Source organism: Scyliorhinus torazame, chromosome 6 (assembly GCF_047496885.1).
Source record: "Scyliorhinus torazame isolate Kashiwa2021f chromosome 6, sScyTor2.1, whole genome shotgun sequence".
Classification (NCBI taxonomy): domain Eukaryota; kingdom Metazoa; phylum Chordata; class Chondrichthyes; order Carcharhiniformes; family Scyliorhinidae; genus Scyliorhinus; species Scyliorhinus torazame.
Window position 1 is genome coordinate 287,007,629 of NC_092712.1, and position 17,069 is coordinate 287,024,697.

General features: G+C 47.3%; 1 protein-coding gene across 3 annotated transcripts in view; it reads left to right on the forward strand.

The window, feature by feature from the left end:
* Positions 1-5,033: 5,033 nt before the first annotated feature.
* Positions 5,034-17,069, forward strand: part of LOC140425814 (uncharacterized) — a 150,851-nt gene continuing 138,815 nt past the window's right edge. For 2 of the 3 annotated variants that reach the window (XM_072510216.1, XM_072510218.1), the window contains exons 1-2: positions 5,034-5,127; positions 14,202-14,342. In XM_072510216.1, the coding sequence (XP_072366317.1) occupies positions 14,234-14,342 (109 nt within the window). In that variant the 5' untranslated portion in view covers positions 5,034-5,127; positions 14,202-14,233. Of the gene's footprint in view, positions 5,173-14,201; positions 14,343-17,069 lie in introns of all 3 variants that reach the window. The other variant, XM_072510217.1, reaches the window with a different exon arrangement.

A 17,069-nucleotide genomic window follows, 5' to 3' on the forward strand; every position in this document is an offset into this window, starting at 1 on the left:
ACAGTCTAGAAGGGTGGGGACAGTCGAAACCCTTGAGGAGTATAAAGAAAGTAGGAAGGTACTGAAGCGGAAAATTAGGAGGGGGTCATGAAAAATCCTTGGCAAGTAGGATTAAGGTGAATCCCAAAGCTTTTTATTCATATGTAAAAAGCAAGAGGGGGGCAAAGGGAAAGGATTGGGACACTTAAGGACAGTGGGGGGAATCTATGTGTTGAGTCAGAGGAAATGGGCGAGGTACTAAATGAGTACTTTGCATCAGTGTTCACCAAAGAAAGGGACTTTGTGGAAGACGATTCTTGGGTAGGGTGTGTGGACAGTCTGGATCATGTTAACATCAATAAGGAGGCGGTATTGGGTCTTTTAAAACATATTAAGATAGATAAGACTCCTGGGCCGGATGGGATTTACCCCAGAATATTGAGGGAAGAAAGAGACGAAATTGCTGGGGCCTTGACTGATATATTTGTATCCTCATTGGCTACAGGTTAGATCCCAGAGGACTGGAGAATAGCTAATGTGGTACTGCTGTTTAAGAAAGGTAGCAGGGATAATATGGAAACTATAGGCCGGTGAGCCTCACGTCAGTTGTAGGTAAATTATTGGCGAGAATGCTCAGGGACAGGATTTATACCCATTATGAAATAAATGGACTCATAAGCGATGACAGCATGGGTTTGTGAAGGGGAGGTTGTGCCTCACTAACCTGATCAAGTTTTTTGAGGAGGTGACAAAGATGATTGATGAGGAGAGGGCGGTGGATGTTGTTTACATGGACTTCAGTAAAGTCTTTGACAAGGTGCCTCAAGGCAGACTGATACAAAAGGTGATGTCACAAGGGATTAGAGGTGAGGTAGTAAGATGGATACAGGACTGGCTCGGACACAGAAAGCAAAAGGTAGCAGTATGGAGGGTTGTGACTAGTGGTGTTCCACAGGGATCTGTGCTTGGGCCTTTGTTGTAGTGTACATAAATGATTTGAAGGAAAATGTAGCCAGTCTGATTAATAAGTTTGTGGATGACACCAAGGTTGGTGGAGTGGCAGACAGTGTTGAGGATCGTCTGAAGATCCAGCAGGACATAGATAGGTTGGAGACTTGGGCAGAGAAGTGGCAAATGGAGTTTAATCCGGATAAGTGTGAGGTAATGCATTTTGGTAGGTTTAACATAGTCGGGAAATGTACCGTAAATGGCAAAACTGAGAAATATAGAAAGTTAGAGAGATCTAGGCGTGCATGTTCACAGATCTTTGAAGGTGGCAACATAAGTGGACAAGGTAGTCAAGAAAGCATACGGAATGCTTGCCTTCATTGGACGGGCATCGAGTATGAAAACTGACAAGTCATGCTACAGTTGTATAGAACCTTGGTAAGGCCGCACTTGGAATATTGCGCACAATTCTGGTTGCCACACTACCAGAGGATGTGGAGGCTTTGGAGAGGGTGCAGAGGAGGTTTACCAGGATGTTGCCTGGTCTAGAGAGTCTTAGCTATGTGAAGAGGCTGAATAGACTCGGTCTGTTTTCATTAGAAAGACGGAGGTTGAGGGGTGACCTGATAGAGGTTTACAAGATTATGAGGGGCATGGATAGAGTGGATGGGCAGGCACTCTTTCCCAAGGTGGAGGGGTCCGTAACTTGGGGGCATAAGTTTAAGGTCCGTGGGGCAAAGTTTAGAGGAGACGTGCGAGGCAGGTTTATTACGCAGAGGGTGGTGAGTGCCTGGAATGCGATGCCAGGGGAGGTTGTGGAAGCAGATACATTAACGCCGTTCAAAAGGCATCTTGACAAACACATGGATAGGATAGCATAGAGGGATACGGTACAAGGGAGTGCTGAGGGTTTTGGCAAAGGTTGGTATCATGACCGGTACAAGCTTGGAGGGCCGAAGGGCCTATTCCTGTGCTGTATTGTTCCTTGTTCTTTGAGGTATTCTGAGTTAAAGAGACAATTGCAGTAACCAGATTTAAAGTGAGACAACAGCCTTCAGAGGTAAAACAAAATTCTGATGTCATTTTTATACAGTCTGAGAATTGAGAGCTAAAGCAATTGTGAGAAGTTTGCACAGCAGTCAAGACAAAGAAACCCAAAAGGGGTTAGTGTGAAATCCTGGATTGGAACGCTGTTAAAAGTGGAGCGGAAGCTTTGTTTAAAAGTGTCATTTGGAAAACCAGGGACGGGATTCTCCGCCGGCATGATTCTTCATTTTGTCGGCGCCCAGGAGTTTCCCGACAGCATGAGGCTGCCCCACAATGGGAAACCCCATTGACCAGCTGGCGTAAAGGAGAATCCCGCCGGCGGGTTGGGGCAGAAATGTGGCATGGCGGGGCAGAGAATCCAATCCCTGGTCTGGATTTTGGAAAGCAAACTGCCAAGGGAAAGCATTATAATTATGAGAGAAGATTTTAAAGCATGTTTTTAGAATGGGAAACAATCATCTGGCCGGATCTGAGGAGACATCCATAAACATTCACTTGGGGTTCAGAGTAGAGAGTGTATTTGCTCACAGTCATCTTGTGTGCTTAAAGGGGACTTTGTGTGAATGAGACCTGATGCTCAATCAATGACTCCAGAAGTGAGATTGGATGACAATTGAAGGCTTTATTGGACTAGATGTTTCCCCCAGCAGCGCAGGTACTGAGTGCAGCTGCTAGGGAGACACAGACTCTTATACTCCGCCTCACTGGGCGGAACCAGCATGCAGGCTTCACCAATGATCTTCCTGTCTCAGGTACCTCCCACACCAATGATCTTACAGCCTCAACCTAGGTACCGTAATACCCCTAATACCGACTAATTCAAGACGATTGTAGATTAAAATGTACTTTGTAATCTGTGTTAATCCCAAAACCTGTGTGTAATTGTTAAACTAAGGGGGGAGCAAAGGAGTATTGAATATCTAATCCATTTTTAAAATGTTTAATAAATGTATTTTTTCTTGTTGTTAAAACTAATTGGCCATCCCATGACACTGTTCCTCCACATTTTATAAAGAAAATAATAGTAGTAATGATAATAATGTTTAGTGTCACAAGTAGGCTTACATTGACACTGCAAGTTACTGTGAAAAGCCCCTGGTTGCCACATTCCTGCACCTGTTCGGGTATACGGAGGGAGAATTCAAAATGTCCAAATCACCTAACGGCACATCTTTTGGGACTTGTGAGAGGAAATCGGAGCACCAGAGGAAACTCACACAGACACGGAGAGGACGTGCAGACTCCGCACAGTGACCGAAGCTGGGAATCGAACCTGGGGCCCTGGGGCTGTGAAGCAATAGTGCTAACCATTGTGCTTTCGTACTGCCATAAAAGTTACAGGGCGGGATTCTCCATTTCTGAGACTAGGACTAGATTCGCTGATTTTGAGACTAAGTTCTGACGTCGACGTGGAAACAGTGGTGTTTTACGACAGAAAAAATGGTGCAACAGCTGCACCAATTCAGCTACTTTAAATGGGCTAGCACAATCGCCAGGGGAAACACAATCAATTCCATGCAAATTGGTGCCGTATTTGCACACATGAGGCGCACACGTTGCAGCTGCACTTAAACGATGCATCCCCTGGAAGGAGAGAAGCGCCATGGTTCAGGGAGGCTGAGCTGGACACCCTCATGGATGCTGCGGAGGAGAGGCGGATGACTTGGGATGAAGACCAGCAGGTACCTCTGTCCAACGTGGCTGGGCGCAGGTGGCCTGCACCATGGGCAACGTCGCTCGGACTGGCATGCAGCGCAGGAAGAAACTCCACAACCTCCTCAGGACGGCCAGGCTGAGTAGGCAGCACTGTGCCCCTGGCACTAACCCCGACCCCCCCCCCCCCACATTCCCGTAACCTGGACCCTCCCCCCAGGGGCCGGTCGAACCCCCACCCTGATCCATAAGCCAGCCACCATGGCCGGGTGCTCTGGCCACTGAGGCACCATCTACCCAACCCCTGAGCTGCATGCATCGGAGCGTCTAACTGTTGTGTTGTTTGTGTCCCCCCCCCACCTCTCCCCAGGAGAAGGCCGGGAGAAGACCGGAGGGGGACCACCAGAATTGAGGCCCCTCACCATGCCCAAGCAGATGGCACTGGATGTGGTCGGTGGCCTGGAGGAAAGGGAGGTCGCCCAGGCGGAGTTCAATGCACTCAAGCTGTATCAAGGAAAGGAACAGCTGTATCTATACGAGGTCCCAGGCCTCCCATTGGCATTCACAGCAGCTGACATTTTCGAGTGGGATGGTAAACAACATTTAGTTTTACTTGATTTGTATTCTGGGCAGTTTGAACTTGACTACCTGCCAAACATGATGAGTAAACCACTCATCATCAAGCTTAAGAGACACTTCACCACACACGGCATCCCATAGAGATGCATGACAGGCAACGCTCACCAATTGTCTCTGCAGAATTTCACAACTTTGTCCGCACATGAGACTTTGAGCATATCAGCAGCAGCCCCCTATATCCACAGTCAGATGGTTTGGTGGAACAGATGGTTCGCTCAGCCAAGCATCTTCTAGAGAAATGTGCCCAGGATTGCACAGATTACTCAGCTTGGGAAACCTACAACAGGGCCTGCTCTAGTCAGCACAATGACTTTTTCCCCAAGCGCACCAGGATAGTGATTCCTACTGCTAAGGTTGTGCTGCAGCCCAACCCAAACCTCAAACCAATGTGATCGATGCCCTCCTGCAATGCAGGTTGCAAAAGCACTATGGTCACGATGCCCATAGACTCGGACAAGCAAAATCTAGTGGCCAAGTTGCTGGAGGGAATGACATTGGTGCCCAGTGTGGGAGTGACCCAGACAATGGATCATGCGGTATATGCACCAGGAAAAGGACAGCAACCCTGCAAAAACTACCCCCTCGGCAACAATGGTGTGTGAGCCTGGCCCGAATTCCCAGCAGCCTAACCCGCACCCCCTGGATCTCCTCCTGGTGGTGTGGTGCTGAGCAGGCCATGCTGGGGCCTTCATTGTTGCTGGCAGCGTCACCGCTGATGTGGGTCGTGTTGCTTTGTGGAGCGGCGCCTCTGCCGCTCCAACCCAGTGACAGAGGCAGATGGTCGGCGGCGGGGAGAAGCTCATAAGACGCACCCGCTAACATTCCGGACGCGCGGCGCTAACGGCTCACTTTGTGTCAACGGTAAAGTTTATATTTGCTTCCAGTGTGGGGTTTCTCCTTTGACAGGTACGCTTTTAAAATAAACGCGGGGGGAGGGAGGTATTAACTTCTTATCAACAACCAAATCATGATGTTTGGAAGTGTTCTTAAAACTTTGCAAACTGGATCGGGGAAAGATGTGCGGGGTAAACCCTGGCCCAGCGCTGCCCACTGACCGGTCCTGCTGTGGGACCTCCAGCTTCAGCCTGATGGCGCCATTGGTTGCTTTTAGTGGTACTTGGGAGGGTAGCTTGTTGGGCTGGACGCTACCAGCCCTCTGAAGAGGGATTGGGAAGGGGCAGGGCTGGTAAGGGGGTGTGAAGGGGCAGGGCTGGTAAGGGGGTGGGAAGTGGCAGGGCTGGTAAGGGGGTGGGAAGTGGCAGGGCTGGTAAGGGGGTGGGAAGTGGCAGGGCAGGGAAGGGGGTGGGAAGTGGCAGGGCTGGTAAGGGGTTGGGAAGGGGCAGGGCTGGTAAGGGGTTGGGAAGCGGCAGGGCTGGTAAGGGGGTGGGAAGGGGCAGGGCTGGTAAGGGGTTGGGAAGGCGCAGGGCTGGGAAGGGGGTAGGAAGTGGCAGGACTGGTAAGGGTTGGGAAGGGGTTGGGAAGGGGCAGGGCTGGTAAGGGGTTGGGAAGGGGCAGGGTTGGTGAGGATTTGGGAAGGGGCAGGGCTGGTAAGGGGGTGGGAAGTGGCAGGGCTGGGAAGGGGGTAGGAAGTGGCAGGGCTGGTAAGGGGCAGGGCTGGTAAGGGGTTTGGAAGGAGCAGGGCTGGTAAGGGGCTGGGAAGGGGAAGGGCTGGGATGGAGTTGGGAAATGGCAGGGCTGGTAAGGGGTTGGGAAGGGGAAGGGATGGTAAGGGGGTGGGAAGGGGCAGGGCTGGTAAGGGGTTGGGAAGGCGCAGGGCTGGGAAGGGGGTAGGAAGTGGCAGGACTGGTAAGGGTTGGGAAGGGGTTGGGAAGGGGCAGGGCTGGTAAGGGGTTGGGAAGGGGCAGGGTTGGTGAGGATTTGGGAAGGGGCAGGGCTGGTAAGGGGGTGGGAAGTGGCAGGGCTGGGAAGGGTAGGAAGTGGCAGGGCTGGTAAGGGGCAGGGCTGGTAAGGGGTTTGGAAGGAGCAGGGCTGGTAAGGGGCTGGGAAGGGGAAGGGCTGGGATGGAGTTGGGAAATGGCAGGGCTGGTAAGGGGTTGGGAAGGGGAAGGGATGGTAAGGGGTTGGGAAGAGACAGGGCTGGTAATGGGTTTGGAAGGGGCAGGGCTGGGATGGAGTTGGGAAGGGGCAGGGCTGGTAAGGGGATGGAAGTGGCAGGGCTGGTAAGGGGTTGGGAAGGGGCAGGGCTGATAATGGGTTGCGAAGAGGCAGGGCTGGTAAGTGGGTGGGAAGGGGCAGGGCTGGTAAAAGCGCAGTGGAAGGTGTCGCGAGGTGTGCCCTATATCTCCCTGTTGCCACGGCATTCACCGCCGTAGGAAGCACAGTGATACGGCTGCCCCACTGGGCAGTGACGTTTGGGGCAGTTGTACCTACTGCCTCCCCTGGCCTTCTGCCCATGTTGGAAGGGGATGCTTACTGCATGTAGCGACTGCAAGGTAAAAAAAACACTGAAAGCCTTGCGGTGGATGTCTGGGTTGGGGCGGGGGTCAGGGTCTAAGGCACCAACAGAGCAAATTCCACGCTGATCGCAGGGCCTGCCTGCCCCTGCCTGGTTAATGAGAAAGCTTGCTTTCTCTTCAAGTGTGTCTTGGCATTGAGATGGCCTCACCTTCAAGCTGCAGCTTCAGGAGCGGCCATATCTAACAAAAGAATAAAATTGAAGGGCTGCAATGGGATGGAAGGCAAGGCAGATTAGGTAAGCAAAAGGATGCTGGTGCAAGAAGCTGTGAGAAATGTCAGCCACTCTCGATCAAACAAAGATTTTATGCATATGCAAGGGAGAGAATCTCGGTGAACCAAAGTACCTCTCAATGATACAGAATTTGCAACACATATTTCTTGTTCCTATCTTCTGGCTTGCACTAGATTTCACTACAGTCATTAACCTTAACCCTACCATTCTATCAATGACCTGGATCAAGTAGGCCCAGCAGATGATCCTGGCATCTCAACCTTCAGCCTGGGATTTGCTCGTTGCCATGATGACTCCACCGTCTTGTTTGGCCTATAGTTCCCCTCATCTCCTTCCTCTGTATAACAATGTTTATACAGGTTGTTATTGCTAGCTGCTTAGTCAGCATCCCTAGGGCTGCCTTTGGTCAAGTATCACATCATGCCAAGGAAAGGAACCCTCATAACCACAGTGAAGATGAGTAGAGCATTTTAATGTTCGCCCTACTAGTGTACGCCCCCTGGCCCCTACTTCAAAGGCAAATGGGACAATAAAAAAACAAAAGGTGCACCTGGAGGAGGTGTACTTGAGAGTACCTTTAAGAAATGGGTGTTTATAAATGGGTATGTATATAAATATCTGTAGTGAGAGTACCTTTAAGAAATGGGTGTTTAAGAAATGTACCTTTAAGAAATGGGTGTTTATCAGTGATGTCAGAGTGTGGGTGGAGCTGGGCTGTCTGCTTTACTTTTGTTTTTGAGCAGGCTGCTACAGAGTGAGTTTTTAGTTTTGTTTTCAGAGCTGGGTAGCAGCAGTCACAGCCAGAAGGTGTATTAGTCTCTCTCTCTGTAATCTAAAGACTGTAAATCGATCCTTTGGTGATTTAAAACTAATAACTGCTCTCAGTAGTGACTTTAACCTGATGTGCTTCTGTTAAAAGTTTTTTTTAAAGTCTTATGAATGTTAAAAGGACAGCTTAAGGATTACTTAGTGTTGTATTCTTTGGGGGTTATATTTGAATTGATGGTTGCTAAGATGTTCACTGTATGTTTTAAAAAGCTGAACTTGAGTTCATAGAATAAACATTGGGCGGGATTCTCCGAACTGGAGGCAGAGTGTCCGCGCTGTCGTGAATACCGTTGTGTTTCACGACGGCGCGAAGCGGGCGCGGGCACTACCGATTCCGGTCCCCACAGGCGCTGGAACGGTTCACGCCATTCCAGCCTCTCTTCCCGGCGCCAACTGGGCGCCACGCCAACCCGCGCATGCGCAGTGACGCCGCACCAACCCACGCATGCACGGGGAACTTACTCAACTCACCGGCCCCGAAGCAACATAGCGTGGAGGTTCAGGGGCCAGCCGCGTAACAAAATACGGCCGAGGCTTAAGAGGCTGGCCCGCCAATTGGTGGGCCCTGATCGCGGGCCAGACCCCATCGGAGGCCCCCCCCCCGGTGAAGGAACCCCCATCCCCCTCCCACAGGCCGCCCCCGACCCTGCGCGCCGAGTTCCCGCTGGCTGCGAGCAGGTGTGGCCGGCGCCGGCGTGGCTCTGCTGTTTCCGCACAGCCGCTCGGCCCATCAAGGCGGGGAATCGGCGGCCTAGCCACGGACAGCGGCCCGTGATCGGCGCTGTGCTGATTCTCCGCTCCTCGGAGAATCACGTCCGCCGTCGGCGCGGCGTTGCACGGCTGTGGCGATTCTCCGGCCCGGCGCGGGGCTCGGAGAATCCCGCCCATTGTTTTGCTTTAAAAAATACTTTTCGATTTCTGCTGCACCACACCTGTAGAGTGGGCCGTGTGCTTCCCATACCACAATCTATTAAAAGTTGTGGGTCAGATGAACTCCACGATACACTTTGGGGTTCTCTAAACCCTGGCCCATAACAAATTGGGGGCTCGAGGGGGATAAAAGTCTATCTATTGGATTGGCTTAGTGAACTTAAAGACAGTGAGGGGTGAGCATATTGTGGTTGCTTTTCAGGTGTGGTATTTTAGTTTAAGTAGAGAGTGTGTTGTGGACAATGGCTCTTTCAGAGGCTCGGATGTTTTTGGGGGTGGAGATGGTCACACGCAATACCTTACAGACAGAGACTAAAAGCAGACTTTTAGATTTGGCAAAAACATTGCAGTTAATATTACCTGACAAAATGCGAAAAGGTGAGGTACATACCGTGGTAACTGAGCATTTAAAATTGCCTGAGGTACAGTCTGACTAATTAGAAATGGCAAAGATCCAGTTGCAGATGAAGCACCTTGAACATGAAAAAGAATTAAAGCAGCTTGAATATGCAATGAGAGAAAAAGAAAGTGGAAGGGAGATACAGATCGGGGGAAAAGAAAAGGAGAGAGAAGGAAGAAACAAAGAAAGAGTAGCCCTAGCAGAACGAAAAGAAAGAGATAGGAAAGGGAAAAAGAGAGAGAGTTTGAACTTCAGCAAATGGCTATGAAACTTAACAGTCAGTTAAAATTGGCAGACGTAAAGGGAAACGTACAGTTGGAGGATAGTGATGAGGATAGTGAGAAAGAGCATCATAGTCGAAGGCTATATTTAAGATCTATTTAAATATGTCCAAGCATTGCCAAGGTTTGATGAGAAGGAGGTGGAAGCCTTTTTCATTTCATTTGAGCAGGTCGCTAAACAAATGAAATGGCCACAGGACATGTAGGCATTACTGATTCAAAAAAAGCTGGTAGGTAGGGCTAGTGAAGTGTTTGCATCACTATCGGAGGAGTTATCGTTGTATGAGGAGGTGAAAAACATCCATCTTAGGTGCATATGAACTAGTTGTGTTATGCTGCTTCCTTGATGTATGCTTTGACAAAGGAAGCTCCAGACTATGAAATGAGTTCAACATGTTTATTGAACTATTAACACAGTTCTTAAATGAGTTTGACTCTCTGCTAATCTAGCTGTAGTAACTCAGTCTATCTTTACCAGCCTGCTCTGAGCCACGTGCTGCGTGTGATGCTGCTGATCAACCCTGATGTCTGTCTGTGGAAAGAGGCAGAGCATGTGTGTCCTGTCCTTTTATATGGGTTGTGAAATGCCCCCTTGAGGTAATGCCACCTCTGGGTGTCCTGATTACCCATTGGTTGTGTCCTGTTGTAATGACCCATTGGCTGTATGTCTGCATGTTATGACATCTCTGGTGCTCCCTCTAGTGGTTACTTAGTTGTAGTGTACTTACATTAACCGCTTGTGTATATACAGTGATGCATATCACCACATGAGTGCCCGAAGCCTACAGACAAAGGTTTAGAAATTTAAGGAAAGAATTTGGTCAAAACATACATGGAGTTTGAAAGGCTCAAACAGAGTAATTTTGATAGGTGGATAAGGGCTTTGAAAATAGACCAAACGTATGAAGCTCTCAGAGAAATTATACTTTTGGAGGAGTTTAAAAATTCAATTCCTGATGTAGTGAGAACTCATGTGGAAGAGCAGAGGGTTAAAACTGCGAGATTAGCAGCAGAAATGGCAGATGATTATGAATTAGTTCATAAATCAAAGCTTGGTTTCTGACATCAGTTTCAGCCTGTGAGGGATAGAAACTGGGGACATGAGAAATACTCAAGTGGTAAAGGTAAAGGTGATCTGATGGGAGATAATAAGGAGAGTGTACCTCAGATTAAGAAAGAGATCCAGGAGGGTGGAAGAGACATGAAAAGTTTCAAATATTTTAACTGTAATAAACTAGGCCATGTAAAGTCACAGTGTTGGTGGTTGAAGAAAAGCACTGGGAAGGCTGGTGTGGTAAAACAGGATAAGACAGTGGGGTTTATTAAAGTGGTAAAGGAAAGCCCAAGTGAAGTGAAGGAGGTGCAAAAGATTGTACCGCCTGATCAAGAGGTTATTGATAAGAAGGTGCCAGATCTCTTTAAAGAATTTACTTGTGTGGGTAAAGTTTATTCATGTGTATCAGGAGGAGCAGGTAAAGAAGTCACAATTTTAAGAGATACAGGAGCTATTCAATCTTTAATGGTAAGAGATGAGGAGTTATGTAGTTTGGGAAGAATATTGCCAGAAAAGGTGGTAATATGTGGAATTCAGGGTGAGAGGAGTAGTGTTCCATTATATAAAGTAAGGTTGGAAAGTCCAGTGAAGTGTGGTGAAGTGGTAGTAGGAGTAATAGAGAAACTATCTTGTCCAGGAATACAATTTATCTTGGGTAATGATTTAGCTGGATGGCAGGTGGGAGTGATGCCTACTGTGGTTGATAAGCCAGTGGAAAATTAGACAACTGAAGTGTTGAAGGACGAATATCCTGGGATTTTTCCGGATTGTGTAGTAACAAGGTCGCAAAGTCACAGGTTAAGACAAGAGGAGAAATCAAAGAGTGAATATGAAGTTGAAATGCAATTATCAGAAACAACTTTTGATCAGATGCTTGAAAAAGAACAAGAACAGGTGGAGGATGAGGCGGATATTTTTAGTTCAGGCAAATTGGCGGAGTTACAACAGAAAGATGCAGAAATACAATCGGATCAAGGATCGACTTTTACCTCAAATTAAATTGGAAAACGAGAATGTTCTTAAAAATTGGGATAAATTGTTGAGTTACCTTCCAGAGGAAAAACTGACTGACCTGAAAGAGTTATTGATATCACATGGGCAAGTTTGTAGAGATAAATTTGGAAGTACTAAAATGGCTATACATGATGTAGCCAATCAAACAACATCCATACAGACTTAACCCTTTAACATTGGCACAGGTTAACAAAGAGATTGAGCGTATGCTTAAAAATGGCATAATTGAAGTGGGACGCAGCCAATGGAGCTCACTCACAGTGATGGTACCATAGCCAGACGGTGCCCAACGGTTGTGTGTGGACTATAGAAAGGTTAATGCAGTTACAAGAATGGACTCTTATCCTATACCACGTTTGGAGGATTGCATTGAGAAGGTGGGACAATCAGCTTTTATTTCCAAACTGGATTTACTTAAAGGTTACTGGCAGGTACCTTTATCCGAAAGGGCAAAGGAAATTTCGGCTTCTGTGACTCCAGATGGTATGTACCAATTCAAAGTTATGCCGTTTGGCATGAGGAACGCCCCAGCCACATTTCAACGGTTAACTAACAAAGTAGTTTCAGGATTGCCCAATCCGGTATACATCGATGATCTGGTAATTTTCAGCCAGACATGGAAAGAACATTTAAAACATCTGATGGAGGTATTTGATCGACTTCAGGAGGCGGGGTTGGTGATAAACCTAGCCGAAAGTGAATTTGTAAAACTTTCCTTGGCCATACAATCGGACAGGGTCGAATGGTCACACGGGATGTGAAACCAACAGTTATTGAGGAGTTTTCAATACCCTTGACACAAAGGGAAATAATGTGATTTCTTGGCATGAGTGGATTTGATCGAACATTTGTGCAAAAGTTTTGTTGCGTGGTTGCTCCACTGTTGGACTTGCTGAATGAACGTCAAACATTTTCAGTGGACAGCGGACTTTCAACAGGCACGTGACTGCCTGAAAGCTGTGATAACCAATGCTCTTGTGTTGGAGAATTACCAGGGACTCTCTGATCAGATTGAACTAAAGTATCTGACTTTAAAGAGAAAAGCCAAAGCGTAGAGAAAAGGACGGATCGTGCAAAGACCTTCTTGTTCAATGAGACTGTCAATCGAGAAGGATTCCAGTTGGAGGAACAAGAACAAAAATGGACTATATTATTATACCTGTTTGCGTGCGTTGCTTTTTGAAACGAAAAAGTATATTTACTGTGTGCATTTCTAAAAGGATGGTGAAAAGGTGAAAAATGAAACCATTTTGAAGTTGATGGTTTATTTTTTTTTCTTGGGGGGAGGTGTCATGTGAGAGTACCTTTAAGAAATGGGTGTTTATAAATGGGTATGTATATAAATATCTGTAGTGAGAGTACCTTTAAGAAATGGGAGTTTAAGAAATGTACCTTTAAGAAATGGGTGTTTATCAGTGATGTCAGAGTGTGGGTGGAGCTGGGCTGTCTGCTTTACTTTCGTTTTTGAGCAGGCTGCTACAGAGTGAGTTTTTAGCTTTGTTTTCAGAGCTGGGTAGCTGCAGTCACAGCCAGAAGGTGTATTAGTCTCTCTTTCTGTAATCTACAGACTATAAATCGATCCTTTGATGATTTAAAACTAATAACTGCTCTCAGTAGTGACTTTAACCTGATGTGCTTCTGTTAAAAGTTTTTTTAAAGTCTTATGGATGTTAAAAGGACAGCCTAAGGATTACTTAGTGTTGTATTCTTTGGGGGTTATATTTGAATTGATGGTTGCTAAAATGTTCACTGTATGTTTTAAAAAGGTTAACTTGAGTTCATAGAATAAACATTGTTTTGCTTTAAAAAATACTTTTCGATTTCTGCTGTACCACATCTGTAGAGTGGGCCGTGTGCTCCCCATACCACAATCTATTAAAAGTTGTGGGTCAGGTGAACTCCATGATACACTTTGGGGTTCCCTAAACCCTGGCCCATAACAGTGGTAAAAGCAGAATCATTATCAACAGTTGCTGTTCAAAAACAGAAGACACAAAATACCAGCAGTGTCTAAGGTCTGAAACTATTGGAACTCATTATTGAGTCTGGAAGGCTGTAAGTGCCTTTTTGAAAGTTTACATTGAAATTCACTAGAATAATCTGGGAGTGGAGGACAAAGATGTCAAAGCGGGAGTGGAGATGTTGCTTACAGGCTGCTGGAAGATTGGGATCACACTTGTGGACTATATGGAGATATTCCCGAGAGTGGTGACCCCACCTGTGTTTGCCTTAATTAGGCAAGTTTTTTTTTGAACAGTTGGATGTGGTCTGGGCATCATTTAAAAATAGCAATAAACCTTATGAACAATTCCTGATCTCTCTTTTGGGTTCCAACCAGTCAGGGCCAATGCATAATTAGGCCTTATTCTATGAAGGAAAGTCAACTACCATATACAGAGCTCCTTCCAACTAGGTTTTCCCATCCCTCTGACGGGGAATTAGAACTCAAAGAGACAATGGTGAAATCGAAACAAGGCCCCGTTAGAATGGACGGAGGTTTCCTGACTTCATAAAAGTTTCTGCAGAATTTTATGAGGGGATTGAACCTGTGTCAAAAACAAGGCAAACACACACGAACGGTAGGTTGTCTGAAATGTTGTAGTTGTTGTTAGAAAGTGGGTCAATAATTAGCATTAGAGGTCTACTAATCTTTCATTCCTTGGGAAATTTTGTTTTAAAATTGGAAGTTATATTAAAGTATTTTTTAAATAATTGCAGATACGTTGCAAAGCGAGAGTCGTGACTTCTGAATGGCGGATTTATTTAGGAGACCAGTTGTTCAAGAACAGATTCTGAAAGAGAAGGATCTTCAGCTTTTCAACTTTGTAAAGCAATGCTTTGCCACAAAAGCACAAGATGGTTTGTGTTTAGAAAATGCAAATACAGAGATCTACTTTCTTCACAATTAGCAAAATAACATCAGCAATGTTGTATTTCCGCCAGTTCCGCTACTTCCTTATTTAATAATAATAATATAATAATCGCTTATTGTCTCAAGTAGGCTTCAATGAAGTGACTGTGAAAAGCCCCTAGTCGCCACATTCCGGCACCTGTTCGGAGAGGCTGGTACGGGAATTGAACCTGCGCTGCTGGCATTGTTCTGTATTACAAGCCAGCGATTTAGCCCCCAAAAACACACCAGTTTAGGGCGGGACCGGCACATGTGAATGTGGTGGGCAGGCCCTCTCGAGACCGCTCACACTTATCCTTGATGCCTTCTAAAAATTGACTCCTGGCCTTGGTGAAGTGCGCCCTAATTCAATGCGCCCTAATTCAGCCTTTAGCTGAATCAAATTCAACGGCGCGGAGGATGACATCACATTTACCCTACGAAGAGACTCACTCCACACCTCTTCCTCCAAAATGGGTCCCAGCTTCTCGTCCTAACTGGCCTTCACTTCCTGCTCCGAAACCTGCTCTTCCCACATGATCTGCTCACATATCCTGGACGTGCTGCCTTCCTCTGATCCCGCGCAAGAGAGTAGCCTTTCCAGCAAGGTAGACAATGGGGCCTCTGGGAATGTCGGAAATATGCTCCGAACAAAATCCCACACCTGAAAATACCTGAACGCATCCGACCCCCGACCCCCCTCTCCCCTCAAAGCCCTCCTTTCTCCTTCAAGTCTTCCCAGCTGGAAAACCGCCCCTCCAGAAACAAGCACCCTCTCCAGCCCTTTGCCTTTCCATCCCCCAAATCTAGCCTTCAATTTTGCCAGCTTAAACAGATGGTTCCTACAATTAGGGGCCCACCTTGACACACCCTCAACTTAAAATGCTGACAGAGTTGCCATCATATTTTTAACGCAGAGTCTCCACGTTAAAAATATGATGGCAACTCTGTCAGCATTATTAGTTGAGGGTGTGTCAAGGTGGGCCCCTAATTGTAGGAACCATCTGTTTAAGCTTCCCCAATAATTGAGAGAAAGGCACCCAATGCAGGATTATCAAACTATTTGCAGGTAGTTCTGGTGTTGAGACCCCTGATCCCTAATCTTTTGGTGGTGGGAGGAAAAGAGTTGTTTCATTTACAAACAAAAATGCCACCTTAACTTTTATTATCTCCTCACTTCCGGTGGCGACATGTCGGTGTAAGTCGCACATTAGGTGGCTCCTGGTAGAGTCTCTGGTTTTTAGACTTTTATGTCTGGTTTCAGAGGCAGTTTGTGAATGAGTCGGTGTGGGAAGTTATAAGGAAGGTGTGGGACGTCAAAGAACCAGAAGACAGGCACTGGAAAAAAGGGGGCGAACGAAAGTCTGCCGTTGAGTGAGTTGGTGAGTCTTGCAGGAAGAAAGATGGCAGGGGCTGGGTCTCTGGGTGGGGCCGCTCCCCTCACAGTGGAAACTCTGACTGAGGTGAAGTCAGGGGAGTTTGAGAGGCAGTTCACCAATCATATGGTGGTGCTACGGAGGGAGATGATGGCTATGATGAAAGAGTGGGTGGAGGAGCCGATTACCCCGATGAAGAAAGTAGTGTCAAAGACATTGGTCGAGGTGCGGAGCAAGGAGCGAACTTGAAGTGGGTGGAGGAGCCTCTGTCGCAGCTCAGTGACCAGTTCACCTCAATGGGGAGGAGCTGCGGAGGGTGGCGGAGGTCAACAAAGGGCTCAGAGCTAAGGTGGAGGACCCGGAGAACAGGTCAAGGAGGCAGAATCTGCAGATTGTCGGCCTGCCTGACGGGGTGGAGGGCCCAAGGCCGAACGAGTACTTTGTGAAGATGCTGGCGGAGCTGATGGGGGGGGGGGGGGGGGGATGGGGCGGGGGTGGGGGGTGGGGGAAAGCCCTCTATGAGTTGGACAGGGCACATTGGTCGCTCAGGCCGAAGCTTAGAGCAAATGAGCCACAAAGGGCGGTTATAATCTGCTTTCATAAGTTCCACATGAAGGAGAAGATCTTGAGTTGAGTGAAGCAGAGACGTGAGGTGAAGTGGAAAGGTATTGGTTTACGAATATACCAAGATTGGACTGCGGACTTGGCGAAACGCAGGTGGCCTTTGGATGGGCGAAGGCGGCACTGAATAGCAACGTCGTGAGGTTTGGAGTGATTTACCCTGTGAAGTTGGGAGTGACGTACAACTCAAGGGATTTCTACTTTGAAACGGTGGCGGCAACGGTGGCGATCGTGAAGACTGAAGGACTGGGACTGAAATGTGTTGGGGCTTAGACTTGGTTTGAGGGGATGGGGTTTATGTTTTTTCTTATGGAGGTTTTTTTTTCTATTTATTGGGGGCTTTTGATTTGTCTGTCATTTGGATGGGGGGGTGTAGTTTACCTCTGTTTATATGTGTTCATGTATGTTTTGGGTTTATGTCTTTTTTCTGGGGCGTGGTTCTGGACTCCCCCACCATCGGGAACATTCTTTCTGAATCTACCCTACCTAATCCTGTTAGAATTTGTACGTTTCTATGAGATCCCCTCCCACTCTTCTGAACTCCAGTGAATGTAATCCTAACCGACTTAGTCTCTCCTCATATGATAGTCCCGCCATCCCAGAAATTAGCCTGGTAAACCTTCGCTACACTCCCTCCATAGCAAGAACATCCTTCCTCAGATAAGGACACCAAAACATCACAGAACACTCCAGGCATGA